This window comes from Stylophora pistillata, chromosome 2, assembly GCF_964205215.1.
Source record: "Stylophora pistillata chromosome 2, jaStyPist1.2, whole genome shotgun sequence".
NCBI classification, from domain to species: domain Eukaryota; kingdom Metazoa; phylum Cnidaria; class Anthozoa; order Scleractinia; family Pocilloporidae; genus Stylophora; species Stylophora pistillata.
The window spans coordinates 34474307-34491394 of NC_142520.1; the positions used below are offsets into that span (position 1 = coordinate 34474307).

The window sequence follows — 17088 nt, forward strand, 5'->3', positions numbered from 1 at the left end:
GTTCGTTATCCTACTTTGTCTCACACACCGTTCTCACTTTACCGTGCATAATAAATACTCGAGTAAACGTCTCCTGGGGCCTTGGGCGTGGTCTTGGAGGCCTGGACACTACATGAAGGAATCTGCTCACCTGCGGCGAATAGTTTTTCACTGGATTTTCAATCCGCAGGTCAAATGAAACTTTTATCATAACAAATTGTAATACTTCATGCCCGTATCTGTTCTTGCGATTCTCTCAACTGGCTAAATAACTAATGGAATTGTCCTTGTTCTAAAGATTACGCAAATGATCAAAGATTGATTGACAGATGTCTCGACAATCTGTGCTGAAGTCATCGTAAGAGCCCGCAAGGCTTTGTTACGACACAGGTTGATTGCTGGTTGCTTGGCAAGCGCAATTTTCGAAAAGTTACCTTGTTTCACAACGCGCGGTCAGCGTCATAATTTGATATTAGGGACCTTAATAAGCAAACCACGACGGCAACGGCAAGGAGGACTGAAACTTTTTTTCTTTCGTGTCGTCACTGTTAAAAGCTTTTGTTATTTTCAATAATTTTTCGCTTTTTTCCTATTTTGAGTTTTAACATTTTTAAAAGTTACTGAAACATAAAAATCTAACGGGCAGAACAATAGCTCAGTGCGTGCGTTTTTAAACTTTGTACACGTACATTTCTTGACCTTACCCGTTCAAAACAACAATGTGAATTCACTCAAATTTGCGTAGCCTGAGAACGGAATCCCCGACGGCAAATTATCGCAGCTCGTATACGCTACGTTGAAGTTGAGATGCGGCAAGTAAGAGACGGTGAACATATCGTACCTTTCGCGAAATTCCAACTAAAAATATAAATTCATTTTCTAATCAACGCTTCTCCGACGTTGTCTTACAAGCGGATATACAAATTACATGTAACTTATTTCTTGTGTATACTTTTCCTCACAATTGGCTACAAATGTACTTCATATCAACAACACAAACCTTAGTGACTTGAGCGTTTCATTAAAGTGGCGCAGGCTTTCTTCCAGGGAACCGAAAGATACATGAACATCCGGCAGACTTATCCCTTCGGGAAACTTTGGCGACTTCTACACGAAACAAAACGAAACAGTGACAATGAAGTTAAGAGTTGTCGAAGAGAACGCTATGATTATTTGATATGTCATTTTTTTCAAACTCCGCTAATAGGATTAAAATTTTAGAGACTTTATACTTGAAATATATTGAGTCGTTGTGTGGGTAATCTTTTTTCTTTTTCAAATAAAATTTGCCAAAAGACGCTGATGTGACATACATTTAACTTTTAAAAAATAAAATTACGGGATCTGTCGAAATAACTTGAACTTATAAAAATTCAATTGGAGTTGGTATTTTGTTTGTGAACTTGTGAAAGTTTTCATGGAATATTGTTGTACACCTTTTAAGTAAAAAGGTGTCTCGTACTTAAACTGTTGACATCAAACAAGAAGTTGAATATAGCTCCTATTTTATTCTAGAATGAAAGTGTATAAGCATTATATCAAAGGAAGTGCGTTGAATTCGGGATTGGCTTTAAGCAGATAAGCATGGAATAACTTGTTTGATTGTAGTAATTTAGAAACTAGATTCTCGTATGGTTTTTAGTGAGAATGGAAATGACCCACACAATACATATGCTAAAATTAATTTGTTTTTTAAAGTGTAATTTACCCTTTTTGCTGAGATACTTTAAATTAAGAGGCTGAGTGATTATTTTCAGTCATTATCCTTTTGACCCAATAGTAGTCTTATACTATTTCTTCCCAGAATCTCTGGAATTATCGATTTGACATCATGATCTGATGTCATTTTGCTCTTTGTACTAAAGCCATGCCAAACCAATGTTTAACAGCTGATAATACTTTTATTGTGGCTATTGTTTTACAACTTGTACGATGTTACTCCGGAAGTGTAACTGGAATACATTCAACTCTCTCGAGGGCGGACACCTTCGGGAACTGGAAAAAAAGTGTCGGTTTCTAGAGCTGCCCGCCGACGATAAGTATTCCCATAAGCTGACACCAAAGAAAAGTAGGACGGATGCCCGCTTACAGGGGAGTTAGGCAGGGTATTAATTACATGTTTTAAACGGTAGCCAAAAGAAGGAACTGAGACTATTTAATAATGTAAAATGTTAAAATTCGAAATAGAATAGACAAAAAAACAAAAACAAAAAAACAAAGAAATATACAGTATCAACAAAAAGTTACACGGGACTTGTTGCTGCCGTCGATACATGTCTCTTTGGTGTTTTTCCGCTTACGGGAGAGCGTAAACAAAACAAAAATCCAATTTTCGTTCTTAAAATGTCCGCGTCCAATTATGAGAGTCTCCGCTTATGGAATGTGTAAATATAGAGTTTGACTGGGATAAAAAAGGGGAACTGAAGAAAGTGTCTGCAAGTAGAACTACTAGAGACTTTGGTTTAGCGGAGAAAAGACCGTACTAATTTCCAGTCAATGTAGGTAGGTGTAACCATGGGTAGGCCTCCTTTTCTGGAAATGTACTGTTTACTCTTGTTGAAGATTGTTCTTACGTAGTTACCTTTAAACCGTATTACTGTAGACATATTATTGTGGAACTGAAATGTCTTTCGTTAAAGTTGTATACCTAGTAATTTTTACATTGCTCAGGCTGGTTTGTTTTGGTCAGGAAACCCCCAAGGCATAGTCAGAACTTTTCACATGTAAAAGATTAGGTAAATTGTCTACCTTGCTTTCTCCCAGGCTCTGCGCTTTTCTTTTCCTCCACGAGCTCTCTCCCAGTCCCCGAGGACTTTCACCGTCACTAAGAGCGTTTTTCAGTAATTCTTCAAATCTGAAAGAACGTTAACGGTTAACAAATACTACACAATGTTAAAAATGTACTTTTTCTTATAAAAGCAACTATACTCGAGTCTCTATCGTAACACTGAATTTATAACCAGCTCGCTATCTAACACTCTTTTTGGACTATGGATCAAAATATGGAAATACTCCCCCAAGAAATTGGAAAATATGAAAATCTCTCCCAAGAAATTGGAAAGAAATAACGAAGTATGTATTTAAGGTTACTGTCTACATAATAGGGTGCCTTTCCGAAAAATTGTCCAACGCGCGATACTTTAAAAGAAACCATGAAAAACTATACATCGCTGTAAATCTTAGATTATGAAAATAGCAAAAGTTTTAACACTGAGTGACGAGACGAAAGTAAAAACGTCTCTATTTCATTACCAATATCAAAAGTTAGCATCTTTCCTGCTCTATTTAGGAGGACAAGCTAACGTTGGAAAGACTTGACCAAGCCGCCTCCTTTCACTCCGCAATCATTTGGATACTTTTCATTTAGCGACCGAAAATGGAAGATGAAAGAAACTCTCGTACCGTTTACACTCCGTCTTAGCTTGGTCCACAGCAGACTTCAACTGTTCGCTCGTTATCTTTATTTCAGACTGGGAAGACAAACTCGGAGATTCGATAACTACGGAAGACGCAGGTGGAATTGGCGCGACAAGAGCTGGCGTTACTAATAGTGGTGTGACCGATGGAACCGAGATACAGGATGACGTGACCGGAGGCGTAGACTGCACTGATGGTATTGCGAGAGGAAAGGAACCTAGATAACAATGAAATAGGCAAAGTGTGTTCACGAGACTGCTTTGCATTGACTTGCAATCAAACGTCATTTTTTCAGGGAGGGGGGAGGTGGGGCTTAAAAGGGTAGCCACGTAAGAATCGACGGTCCTTCTCTTGCACTGCTAATTTATGTTATTTATGGTTACTTGATCCCACTTTAGCTTCACGTAGCTGATGAAGTTTATTAAGATGCCCACGGCATGAAGAACGATCAAGAGTAAAGTGAGGCTATTTTTGGACCGAACACAAGCAAAACACAAGGCAACTAGCACAAATGTTTTAAAGTCCTCGACAATTTCCCATTATTCACTTATACCCCTGGTAGGAGAGAAGCATTGTAGGTGTTTGGGGTCTTGCCAGATAACGTTATACAACGCCCCGATAACGCTTTTTGTGCAATTTCTATGATCAAATTTATTCTAACATAACATATGTAGTTTTATCTTATGATGGAATAAAGACTTTATTATTATTATTATTATTATTATTATTATTATTATTACTGTTCAAAAAGAGAGAGCATAGAGGGTCGCAGAAGGTTTCTTTGTACTGTTTAGGTATAATAACAGCTGCCTAAGACGATAGAAGAGACATTAAAAACGCAAAAGTCATTGACTTTTGACCTTTTAATACCAGAGCTCGAGATCCGTAATCTAAGTTTTTTCCCGCTCAGATTTATGACCCGCTCAGATTTACGAGGTTTCGTAACTTTCAGTACGGACCGAAAATACCGAGGTTTTTAACTTTTTTGTTTTACCTGCGGGTTCAGGAAAGGTCGAGGGGAGGGGGTGGGGGAAGGATTTCAATTTCCAAACCAACTTTTGAATTTAGCAGGTTGTGAAGTGAAATATGGCGCGCTAAACTGACCAAAATCTTAACGCACAGATTAACTGAGAGATGCCATAATACCTATTATCTCGTGAAACTGCTGTTCCATATCCATAAATGACTCGTGTAACACTGTATCTCTGGTCTTCCTTGGTTTAGACGACTCCAGACTAAAAATTAACATTCACTTTAGCTTAGACACCTGTGTAACACTTCTAACTCTTCCAGCGTTTCATAGAACTCTAGCAAAAACAAGAAGCTACTTTTGTGGCGGAGGAAATTAATAATGTCACCACGGCGAAGCTTAGGAAAACACCAATTTATGAAAAATAACTTTCACTTTCTGTCAAGAATTGCGTGTTTTCATCGTCGCTAATGGCACCACATCTGACCCACGGCATAACACGTGAAGACAATGTTCAGAGCGAGGTGGAAACAAAGGTAGTTTTCCCCCGAAGTTTCCGCTCTTAAAAGACGGAAAATGTGGGGGATTCAAATTGCCGTGTTGCATAGGACCAATAGATCTGAAAACGCACGTGCAAAGGTATTTTTCTGCCAAATAAATCGCTAGCTGCAATCACCGTTCCTTACCGAAGACTTTCTTCCAAGAGTAGATAAAAGCCCATTATGTTCTCTGGCTCTCTTGTTATTAATGCTTGGACAAAGTGTCTCTTTAATTAGTTGAACGATGAGATGGCTAGGAAGTCTGTAAAAGAATACGCACGCGTACTCAAAATACCTGCTTTCACTCTTCGCCTTTGCCGCTTCCTCCTTTGATAAGTTCACCGACTGCGTCCAGAGAGACGGTGGATAAAACGCGTCCAACTCCTCAGGTAAGAAATACACGTCCTGCTCTTCTACGCCTGGGTCCGAATGTAGTAGGGTGAAGCGAAAGTTTACGCATGCGTCCAGCACGAGTGGCCAGGGAACTTGAGATGCAGATAACCAAGGACTGGCCAACGGTAAGTCGATACCGTTCAATGCTCGCTGGGTGCGTGCGAGAATCCACTTGACCCTCAAAGTAACATCGAATAACTCAGAAACCTAGAAAGTAGCCTACAAAACAGTCGTATTTATTTGCGTTTACTGAGGGGGAAATGAAGGGTTGTGAATACCTCAACACTGCGAAATATAATGGAACAAACACCGCATCATCGCAAGAAACATTACCAACAACCGACACCGCGGTAGAAGTCTCAGGATTTTCCAGCTCTGGTTTCAATCATCTTTACCACGCACGGGTCTTTGGCTGGCCGATAGTGCGTGTGGTAGAGGTCCAGGGGTCAAGTAAATCATTAGCGAACACGGTCTGGGGTTAATCAGCTAATGTTTATTTAATATTAACTCAGATGTATTGCTTATTTTGTTCTACAAATAACCATGTGTTATCAAAATCGAGTTTTAAAAAGGGTTAAAAGATAAACTGCAACATCGAAAATGATTTATTTCACCGAATACCATCGGTTTGAAATTATAACCAAAGTACAGCGTAAGGTTTGAGACTACCGCATCGCCATGCGAGTTGTTCTTCACCGCAATATTGCTTTAAAAGAAGGTCAACACTGGAACACCGCCAACCCCAAAGTCCCCCTCGGTTACTGGCAAACAGAGACAAGCGCTGGACGAGCGCGATAGGGGAGGGGAGGGAAGGAGCTCCTCCCCTTGCGTGTAACTCGCCCTTTGCGAGTCCTGTTCTGCAGGGTTCCTATCAAACTTACCTGCTTAACAGGCTGGCGGTGTTTGGTGACAAACTTCGAGCGTATTCCAGACACAAACTTCTTTCAGACTCCCATGTGCCTGGAAAATAAACAGACTATCTATGAAGGTGTGTCTTGGAAAAGCTTAAAGGGAGCATGCCGGTAGACCCCTCTATGAGGGAGTCTCGCTCGAGGAAGTATTCACGCTGGAGAGCGAGTCAGTTGTCGAGCTCGCTTCGCAATGGACGTCTTTCGCTGAACAACAGAAATATAATTATTCCAAAGACGAAGAAAACTTTTCTTACCATCAACAGCCGCTGGTGGAGGTGGAGGCAGTTTCAATGAAATAATAAGGGTATTCATTCTTTGTAAGTTCTCGTAACTGTTCCATGTGACATCTGGTACAGCTGCTAAAAAGAAAGCAAAACACTTTGAAGATTTTTGCTAGTGTCTTCTTCTTTTTGTTTATTGTAATTTCCTTTCCTTCTTTTTAAATTTGCTTCTCTTCTTTTTAAATTTCCTTTTCTTCTTTTTAAATTTCCTTTCGAGAAGGAGATATTCTGTCCGGGTAACAAAGCACTTCAATGAGGCGTCATTAATAAACAGGAAATAAGACGAGGCCTTGCTCCTTGCCCCTTTGGGAAATGCAAAGCTATTATTCGATTAGGAGAGGGGGAACCAAATTCAAAGTACTCAAGTCGACCAATTCGAACTATTTTAGTGTCCACCATTTGCCCATGGTTGTACGCTGCTGACGTGAGCAAATGCAAAGACTAATTTCCGCGAGCTTGTTTATTTTTTGGTCACGTAAGATTTGCTAAATAAAAGGGAACTCTTTTGCGACAATGTATCAATGTTCCGTTATAAAACAAATGATAAACACCACAGCATACACTATTGAGTCGTGGAAGCACTTGGGAGGTTTGCTAAGCACTCAATATGTTAGAGTCGCTCTCAGCGACCATTACGCATCTTTCGTGCTTAGCAACCCCCCGCATGCATCCATAACTCAATAGTGTATGCTGTGGTGTTTACCATTTGTCAAATTGTGGTTGGTTTTGTATCTAATTGGTTGTAGAGATGGCGAGGGTTTTCCAGGCCTATCATAAAGCTTCTTTGAGCAAAATAAATGTAATATAAACATATAAAAGAAAAGTTGAAAGCTCTCAAAATCAATGGCTGAATAGAAATAATCCACCCTCACCATGCTTTCTGTTTTCTTTATCGCTAAATTCTTTTATCGGCCAAGACATATTTTGTAAACTCCTCAATGAAGCAACGGCTCCTAAATGTTCCAACGCACTGTTGTATAGCTCAACGATAGCTTCCGGGCACTAAAAAAAAAGGAAAACGAAACGAGATAATTAAAAAGCAACTTGACAACAAGGTCCATCATAGTTAGTAGAGGGGAACTAACTATGGGTCCATTAATAAATTTATGGATAAATGTCAGAGTCTGACACACACTCACCCCTCACCTAACCCAAACTTAATCTTAACCACGAAGGCGCGCTATATAAAGAAGTCTTCCCTCGGAAGACCTAGGCTCATTTGTCACTCACCGTTGACGTGTGCGGGTTAAACTCAAATGCTGGTAGAGGAACAAAAGGAACTAATAAAATATCTATTGTTTACTTCCACCAGCATGGTGGCATGAGGTAACGTGCGAACCACCTACTTCGATCTCAAATTTACCGCCACAAATAAAGACAGTTTCCATTAGAGAAAGGAAATACAAATCTCAAAAATTCTTGTATTGTGATGAAGACATAAAACAATTTTAAGGAATGCGCCCGCTGTTCACTGCTTTGGAGTAGCTGTAGCTCAAGCTGACTTGACTCTAAGAGTTCTACATCACACGACGGTTGATTGACAAATGGTCCTTTGGGACCTAAGGCTCCTTTTATAGCGCGCCTTCGTGTTTAACATGTTATCAGTTGACTGTTATTGGGTTAAGGGAGGGGTAAGTGGCAGTTGCTCAGATACTAACATGATCCCATGAAGTGGGATGAGGTTGCCCGTACCTACGAGCCGGCGGCTTATGTATCAAAAGCACGAGAAATTATTTTATAAGTACCTGTTGTTCTAATTTGGCTTCTCTTCTGACAAACACATCCTCGGCCAGTGGCGTCGTGAAGAATCGCTGAAGACCTGAAAAAAATTACAAACCTAACTTTCACTCATTGAAAAGGAAAGCTGATGTTTGATATTGGAGAGGGTATGAACGCTCGGAGGAAGAGATTAATGGCTTTCATTACAAAATTAACAATTTATTATTCTAGCAAAGTTTAACATTAATAAAAATGGTTAGACCATTGAAAAATTCTTCATTTAGTTGTTTTCCTTTTCAGTTCTGTTTATCGACATTTTTACACCATATTTCTCTTGCAACTTTACTATGTCCTTAAACTGATGGTGCAGGTTCGTCTCGAGAAAGGTTATCCGACTTCAAATTTTGGTTTTTTTTTGGGTAGCTCCAGGTGGTTACGATGTTATCAACTTTTTAACGTCATTTAAGTTAACGACGCCACTGACTGAACGAAGTCGTTTTAAAAATCGAGGTCGTGATTCTTTTGACGTCATTTACAAAATGACGTCAATTAAATTGACGACACCATTAACTGAATTAAGTGATTAATGACGTCACTGAACTTATGATGTCACGAATAACAAACTCAAAGGCACTGTTAGTTTTCTTTGTGCGATAATCAAACGGCAATAAATGCTGTTTTCAAACGCAAAACTACGAGGAAAAACACACGTATGCGCAGGTAAGTGATGCATAGACTAGATGTAATACCAATGGCCGGTTGGTACGGTATTCCTTTGTATCTTGTGTTCAAAAAGCTGTCTTGAGATGATTTGGAGAATCATTGTTTTGCTCGTGCAGATATTTGCAAAGAGATATTCTTTCTCCCCTGCTAATTGTCAAACCCTCGACTTTGGCGAGTGTACGGGCGCCAACTCGACTGATTCTAAAGTCACGGTACTTACCATTTTCAATGAAGTTTACTATGTTTTCCGCTCTCGGAAGACTACATCGAGCCATGTGACTTCCTAACCAACTCACTGCTGAGCAAAGCTATGCACAGAACAATTTTGTAACCATTAATCAAAAGGTATTATGGTCTAAGCACTAATCTTTCATCAGTGACCACAAGTTCTCTAAAGCGACAGTTCTAAGCTTATTGCTTTGGTTGAAAGACTTTCTCAAAATTTCTCAATTTTGTACCCTTTCACACTTGGGAGTGGTCTTGTGCTGTATTCTCCTAACAATTTTCAAAATTGATAAGCAGGAGGCAAACGAGAATTTTTACCTCTTAAAAGAAGATAAACATAGTGGGGATGAATATTGCCTTGATATAACTTCAAACTCTCATTAACAGCCAACAAAGAAATATGAAGTGACTTAAAGGGAGAAGTAGCTTTCACATATTGCCGATGAAAAAGATGGTATGCTCTGCCACCTGAGCTGAAGAGAACTCGTTGGTAAGTAAGGCCATCAGGAGGGCATTTCAATTCACTACCGTAAAACCAAAACCAAGTATTGAACCGGCCAACAGAGCAGAGGAAAATACCGCGATGAACCAATTAGAACTCGAAAAACAAGCAAACTGTCTGAAACGCGGGAAAATACAGGCGACAACTGAACGGTTGATTATAGTTTTTAATCTGATTAGTTGAGGGAGTAGCGCGAGCTTTCTTGATCAATCGTACAGCAAAGTAAAGCAAAACTAACTGCAGTCCCAGATTAAGTTCATATAGGCCTCGCGCGTTCTGTTACGATCAGCAGTTATACCAGTGTTCAGAGAAGTGTGATAGCATAAATAAAATGGTAACTTCTAATTCCAATTGTCAAATTCGCAAAGGCAACAAAGATAAAATTTGTAATTACAAGAACTCTTTGAAGCTGATCATGAGTAAAGTCAAACCTCTCAGATACCTTTGGTGACAGATCATCCCGGTGGCCTGGGAGCGAGCTGACTGTGGAGAGTTTGCACTCTGATAGTAGACCGTCTGTTCTTAGCTGCTGTACACCGAGAAGGGATAACACATCTCCTGGAACAAAGAGGATAGATATTTTACTACCGATAAATTTGAGAAGCCAAAAGTTTTTACCCTGAGAACTGAGGTGAGCCAAAATTGATTTTTGTTGAACGTAAACTCGCGGCTTTTCATGTGTATCTGAAGACGCCTTTTTTCATGGAAACAACATCACTATATCTATCATTTCAAGGTCATCTCAAGCCTCCGTTTAGACCAATATTGAATAACTTTTCACGTGGCTGTAATATGCTTTTAAAAGTGACTCTTCTCTCTTCCCTCTTTTTTCCCACCAATTATACGTCTTGTAAGAGATTTCTTATTCACCGGGCTGGAGGTGCGTGCGGGAAAATAGTTTTTTTCCCCACACGGATCAACCTAGACCAGTTAATAACTTACTTTTCAGCTTTGCTGCCAATGGCGCAGATAAAATTCTAGACCGTGGTCCGTACTGTAAAAAGCTGGACCGTTTTAAGAACGCACGAGTAGCCAATCAAATTAAAGGTTTAAGATACTGGCCCGCTGAGATGCTTCAGCGAAAAATAAAAATGGTTACTGAGCCTACTGTTTTAGCACGCCTCTAATCATTTCACGCGTAGGCGAGTAACTTACCTTCGGTTGAGGAATGCTCGTCGTTGTCTATTGCTATCACAGCGACTGGCAGTCTCGGTTCAGGTGGCTTGCTTTCAAGTACACGTCTCAACCGAATGTGAGCTTGTCTGGGGGCCTAAATTGCATGTTACTACATTAGGAGAGCAATTCTCAAAACATTTAAACCAAGATCACATAGCTACAAAGACTAAAAATCAGTGAAAGATACGTGCGTATTATCCAACCGTAAGGGTATGCTACACACATACCGTAATTATTCAATTAGGCATTTTGGGCGCTTATTAAAATTATGTACTTTGAGAGTTGACGCCCATGAAATTTCACCATTTTCAGTAACTAGTAAGTTTATTTTGCGTCAAACCAATAAATAAAAAAAAAATGCGAAGATGTACCGTAGACATTGAAATGTAGAGATTATAAGCCAGTAAAGATATAATAATCAAGACTTCTCTTGTCCGCTTTAGTTTTTCTTTTAAACTTTGCAATTTCTTTCCGTTTTCCTTGGTGCTGATTTGCTAAGACTATTGATAGGAACTTCCCACCACTGGCAGGGTTCAAAAGCGAATTCAGTGCACAGATCATTTGTTCCGTGCAAAAGAATGCTTTGACTCCACTGTATAAATTTCATTTTGAAAAATTCTTCATTAACAAGAGCACTCCTTTCCTTGACACTGTTGCGTGACACTTTGAAGTTCATTTTACCTCTGGATTGCGCATAAGTTCTTTTCCGTCAACAACGAAGATGACCGCGCAAGATCCGAAAAACTGCCGCGTATCTATAGCTTCTCTTACTTCTGTGCTCGTTAAAACACCATAGCAGGCCTGCAAAAAAAAGAAACAAAACAAAACAAAACAATCGAATATAACATCGAAAATTCTCTCTGTCTCCGTAATTAATCACAATCTTGCCATCTTATCAGCTTATCAGAAGAACACCGATTTCGCCAGTTTTAAGAATCTCGGCACTCTCTCTCATCAACAAAAGTTTTCACGTATAATCACCCGCACACGCGCAGACGCGAACACGCTCACGCACGCACGCACACGCACACCCGCACACAGGCAAATTGCTTGCAAGAAAAGAAAGAGTAAAAAAAAGAGCCAAAGTAAAGACGGTAGTAACTAGCCTAAAAATTAACTTCAAATTACTAAAATTCATTAACAAAGAGTAAAGTCACAATTGAAGATGGCTCTTAAATTTAGTTTTCTTTTTCACTGACCTTAGTGCAAATTTTAAGTAATCTTTTCTGTAAAGGAATTCCACGGACTTCCGCACCATAGAGTGCTAACAAATCAATCTAACGGAGGGGAAAATAACGTTACATAAAATAAACAGAAAAAAAAGGACAAAGTTAACCTGCTCTACCAGGCCTAACCCGTCGTGGCTGTAACTGCAAGAACTATCAAATTCTGATGCAGATAAAGTTATTTCTACTAAATACAAAAAACCAAAGTAAATTACAACTTTCCTTTTGTATCTCCTCTCTACATATATGATGACTTAAAATGCTACATCACAATGATTTATTAAACAAACCAGGCGCGACAGGGGCTGGTCCCACGCATTTTCCCGCGCCTTACAAGAGTCACGTGTTTTAGCTTCAGTTCAGTATTCATTGGTTAATCACACTTCCATTATTCATTTACAGTAAAAAACTAAATCAAGGAGCAGAAAATTTAAGAACTTACTTTTCTCTTAAGTCCCTGAGGAATGTTGTCACTGACCGGATACAATCCTCTTTTAAACTTTTCCTTGATTATATAACAGACGTCAAGTCCGTTATCGTCATCACAGGCGGCGAATTCCAGCCCATCGCGGACTTCTGGTAACGATAGAATCAATTTCCAATAAACCGGAGAGCTGGGAACTAATCTTTGAGCGTCTGGCTGGCATCTCATCGAGTCTGCAAGCAGCAATGGTACGTCCAGCGGACGGCTTGCGTCTTTTCTTTGGTAAAAGGAATATAAGAAACTAATTTAAAAAGAAATAAGTTATTCAAATTTGATACCAAGGACTTCTTGCCCGACTGAAGCTAAGGATTAATGGTGATAAACAGAGAAAGTATACGGCTATGTTGATGTATTTTTTCCAGCTTCTACCTAAGGGACTGTGTTGCAATAACCAATATAACGTGCTGATCGCCTCTGCGAGAAAATACGAGGGACACCCGCTTCGTTTTCTTTGTATTTGAGGCGAAACAAAAGCTACGCGGGGCATAAGGAACTGTCAGTGTTGATTCATACTCAACACTTCCCACAACTTTATGGTAATCCAGTATTTGTTGTTCCTCGTTCCACTGTTAATAATATACATGAAAAAATTTCTCAGTTCTGATTGGTTAAGATGAATGCAGTTTTCAGTTAATTCAGTGAAGAAGAGAGTTAATTCAGTGCAGAAGAGGATTAATTCAGTGCAAAGCAAGAAACAAACCAGACATTCTGATTGGTCAGAATGATTGGTCAGTGTCAATGTCAAGGTCAATGTCAAGGTCAGTGTCACTTGCAGGGTTTGAATAAATTATTTTTGCACGTGATGCGCGCGCTTTTCTTCTGCGTAGTTATGAGAAGCTACCTGGTATTTTTTCATGTATATTATTAACAGATAATCACATGATTTTCTCGTGCAATTTGGAATAAATAAGCACTTGTAAATTTTTTCAAAGACCACAAATTGCATTCGCCATACGGGCTCATGCAATTTTGTTAGTCTTTGAAAAAATTTACTCGTGCTTATTTATTCCAAATTGCACTCGAAATCATGTGATTACCTATACAAATATTATTTGTTTAAAAACTTTCCCTGGCAGTGAAATATATTCTGAGGTGGAAAGTTTTGCTGATCCTGAGAATAGGAATACCTATTACTTGCAAGCTCATCAGAATAACTACACCTCCTTTAATCTCGTTTGTTCCTTTAATTTTTTTTTTACCGAAGCGAAGTGGCCGCCATTTGTATCAAAGCGTTTCTTCCACGCGCTTGTTAATAGATACACCATTGTAAATACCTGCTGTAGTCCACATCTGTTTGTCTTTTTTTCATTGCATCGTGGATTTCCCTTTCATGAGCATCACTTTTGAGATAAATTCAATTGCAACTAATGTTAGATGGAAGCTCGACAAGTAACAGGCAAGATAGGTCTCAAAGAACAAAGAGAGATTGACATTTACCGTAGGACGGCCATGGCGATGTCCCGTTTCCTGTGTCCCACAAGGTGCTGAAGTTGATTGTCGATGTTCACCACGGGAGGTCCAGGAGGAAACGAGCCTAAAAGTTCCTTTAGATGCACACTGGCGCGGAATGCTTTGAACCACCTTGAAGAAGAAACAACTTATAAGTGACGTCTTTCACAAAATTTACCAAGATCATTAAATGGCGTCAAATCCATCATTTCTTAAGAGACAAGTTGAGTTTTGAAAACGGTCCAAGTGACCTCCAGCGATAAACCATACTTTTGTTTCAGGATGTGATTGACATTACAACTAGTCACTTGGTACAAGAGATTCAGACTCGTATGCACCAGCGTGTCTCTAATCAGTGAGTAAGAGTTCTCTAAAGTGACAGTCCTTAGCTCATTGTTTTGGTTGAAAGGCTTTCCTCGAAATTCCTCCTTTTTTTACCTTTCACAGGAGTGATCTTTTGCTGTATTCTCCACACAATTGTCATACATTGATGGACAAGATAACGAGAATTTTAACTTCTTAAAAGATTAACTCAATGGGGATAATATTGCCTCAACATCACTTCAAATTCTCATGAACAGCTAACAAAGAAATATGAGGTGACTTAAAGGAAGAAGTAGCTTTCACATATTGCGAATGAAAAAGATGGAATACTCTGCCACCTGTCAGGGCTCGACACTAAGAGTGTCTACTAGCCAGAGACTAGTAGAAATTCAGTTTTGGCTAGTGGTTTTCGATTTTCACGGGCCAGTTTGGCTAGTGAATATACTGAAATTGTTGTAACATCTAAGTTGTCCCTTGCCACTCGGCTAGTAAGTTGAAAAGTTCGTGTCGAGCCCTGCCTGAGCTGAAGAGAACTCTTTGGGAAGCAGGGCTGTTTGGAGCGCATTTCAATTCGCTGTCGTAAAACCAAAACCAAACTAATCAAACCGGCCGACAGTGCGAAGGAAAATACTGGTTATTGGGTACGAGAGATTCAGACATGCACGCACTAGCGTGTCTGAAATATTAGCACGTCCTGAGCGCCTTGCCGTGCATGCTAAGGGAAACATCGAGAAGTTCGTTATCCAAGCACGTGTCACGGTTGATTCATTTTGGCAACACCTGTAGCTTTGAGAAACATTGGAAAAAACAAAAATGTTCGCCTTTGCCCCATCCCCCAGATATAGAAACAAAAGACTATGGCACGACATTAGGGAAGAGCCAAACCTAGAAGGGGAGGCAGGGGATAACGCGTTGAATCCACCTTTAATGCAATTAAATCTCCACAGATCTAAACGGAGCGAGTGTGCACACACCTTTTGAAATATTTTGCAGTTCTGCTTCTTTTGACATAGCCGGCCAATAACTGCAACTTAGCGTCTCTCTCTGCCTTTGCCTCCTGGAAGACCTCCTCAGCAATTTCTTCTAATTCATTCGATATTTTTTCCTCGATCAATGACTGGCAAATCTCTTTTGATACTCTCTCTCTGGCCAACTTCAGAAGCTCCAACCGCACTTCTCTGGAACAAATAAACAGACATTTTAGAGAATGTTGAGTGAAAAAACTGTAATACACCTCTTACCACAGCTCGATGCAAACGTAAGAGGAATTAGTCGGAACTTTACCACCAGCTGTAGCCAACCTCTCACTTCCACAAAAATTTCTGCAAAGGCATATTTTGACTAAAGAGAACAAAAACCTGCTGGCTAGCGCGCTTGATTCTGTACCAGGAGTGCTGGGTTCCAGCACTTGCCGTGTTATTACGGACCTATTGCGTCGCGATCCAAATCAAGACCCTAAACTCTCCTCATGCCTCTCTCTACCCAGGAGAAAGGCACAGGGACACCTGATAAATTGGCGATTCGAGGGGGAACTAGCATCCTATCCAGGGAAGTAGTAGTACTCGTAGACGCTTTATGAAACCGAAACCAGGATAAGCAATGAATATATGAGTCACAGGATTGGTAAACTGACCTATTACTCTCCATACTTCCTAATAAATAAACCTTTCAAATCCACATCTTGTCTGCTTTTGGTTTGGTTTCGCTACTTCGTTGTTATTTTGGTTGTATTTGTTGTTTAGTTTTATTTTTCTATTTTTTTTGTCTTTTGCCTTTTTTTCTTTTTCCTTCGTAGTGTCAACTGATAACAGGTAACTGACGACAAGTTAGGGTTAATATTGAGTTGGGGAGGGGTGGGTGCGCAGTTGGTCAGATACTGAAATCAATCCTTAAAAATGAGCTTTATCATACCGTATAACTTCCTCCACAATCCTTGTACATTCAAGGGAGATGAACTCCTCTGTGAAGTCATTGTTGATGTTACGTAGTACTCGCTCTCGGATGACCGCGTTTTCCTCAACAATTCTGTGGAGAGTTTAAACATAAATGAGATCGACTGTAACCTTTTCTAGTAGAACTTTCAAGTGCTACTTTTATTCACCCGAGTTAGCAAATACCTTTTTCGATCGAGTTCCTCAGTTGACACTGAATCTGCTGTCTCTCTTATGAACTTTGATATCGTCTCTTCGTGAAGCGTATTTGTAATCTCCGTGGACAATCGAAGGTCAACATGTACCTGAGAAAGAAAGAAAGTGATATACTATGTCTAGAAAACAGATAAGGTGCACCTTCAAATTAAGGAAAAAATGTGTTACAGTTCTTTCTGACAGAAAGCTTTAGGTATTCTTATTATTCAGGCAAACGGAGGCAAGCGCGAGGCGTGTGTCACGTGCGAGACGTGTGTCACGTGCGAGGTTAGGAGCCTCGATCGTCCGAAAAGTGATGGACAGATAGATAGATGTTTGGTTTATTTAGGCCTCATGCAGTATAAATAACTGAATTACAGGTTTGGCCAGCAAAGAATAATGAAGCATTAACAAAGTTTATATCTGAGGAAAAATTGATTGCATTAGCAACTAACAAGCATATGTGGCAAAACTAGTCAGGTGCACTTCACGTAGCGTATTTGTTTGAGATAAAGTGCTTAAACCTGATGATTGAAGTCATTAGTGTCGCAGATATTTGGATAACACGGGTGTAACAGTAGACAGCCACCTTCAGTGGTAGTTTATACGCTAAATTCAGCCACATGAGTGAAGCGAGGCTAAGT

At 39.8% G+C, this 17088-nt stretch overlaps 1 protein-coding gene across 3 annotated transcripts in view; it reads right to left on the reverse strand.

Moving 5' to 3' along the window:
- LOC111343327 (germinal-center associated nuclear protein) overlaps positions 1-17088 on the reverse strand; it is a 44001-nt gene that overhangs the window by 1534 nt on the left and 25379 nt on the right. For all 3 annotated transcript variants that reach the window (XM_088747153.1, XM_088747152.1, XM_088747151.1), the window contains 20 exons: positions 16436-16554; positions 16230-16343; positions 15293-15496; positions 13983-14126; positions 13820-13885; positions 12504-12762; positions 12035-12112; positions 11517-11636; positions 10815-10929; positions 10102-10217; positions 9153-9240; positions 8236-8309; positions 7363-7492; positions 6464-6568; positions 6180-6258; positions 5201-5476; positions 4543-4631; positions 3382-3613; positions 2728-2833; positions 980-1086 (listed from right to left, as the gene is read on the reverse strand). In XM_088747153.1, coding sequence (XP_088603279.1) covers positions 980-1086; positions 2728-2833; positions 3382-3613; positions 4543-4631; positions 5201-5476; positions 6180-6258; positions 6464-6568; positions 7363-7492; positions 8236-8309; positions 9153-9240; positions 10102-10217; positions 10815-10929; positions 11517-11636; positions 12035-12112; positions 12504-12762; positions 13820-13885; positions 13983-14126; positions 15293-15496; positions 16230-16343; positions 16436-16554 — 2621 coding nt within the window. The remainder of the gene's footprint in view (positions 1-979; positions 1087-2727; positions 2834-3381; positions 3614-4542; positions 4632-5200; positions 5477-6179; positions 6259-6463; positions 6569-7362; positions 7493-8235; positions 8310-9152; positions 9241-10101; positions 10218-10814; positions 10930-11516; positions 11637-12034; positions 12113-12503; positions 12763-13819; positions 13886-13982; positions 14127-15292; positions 15497-16229; positions 16344-16435; positions 16555-17088) is intronic.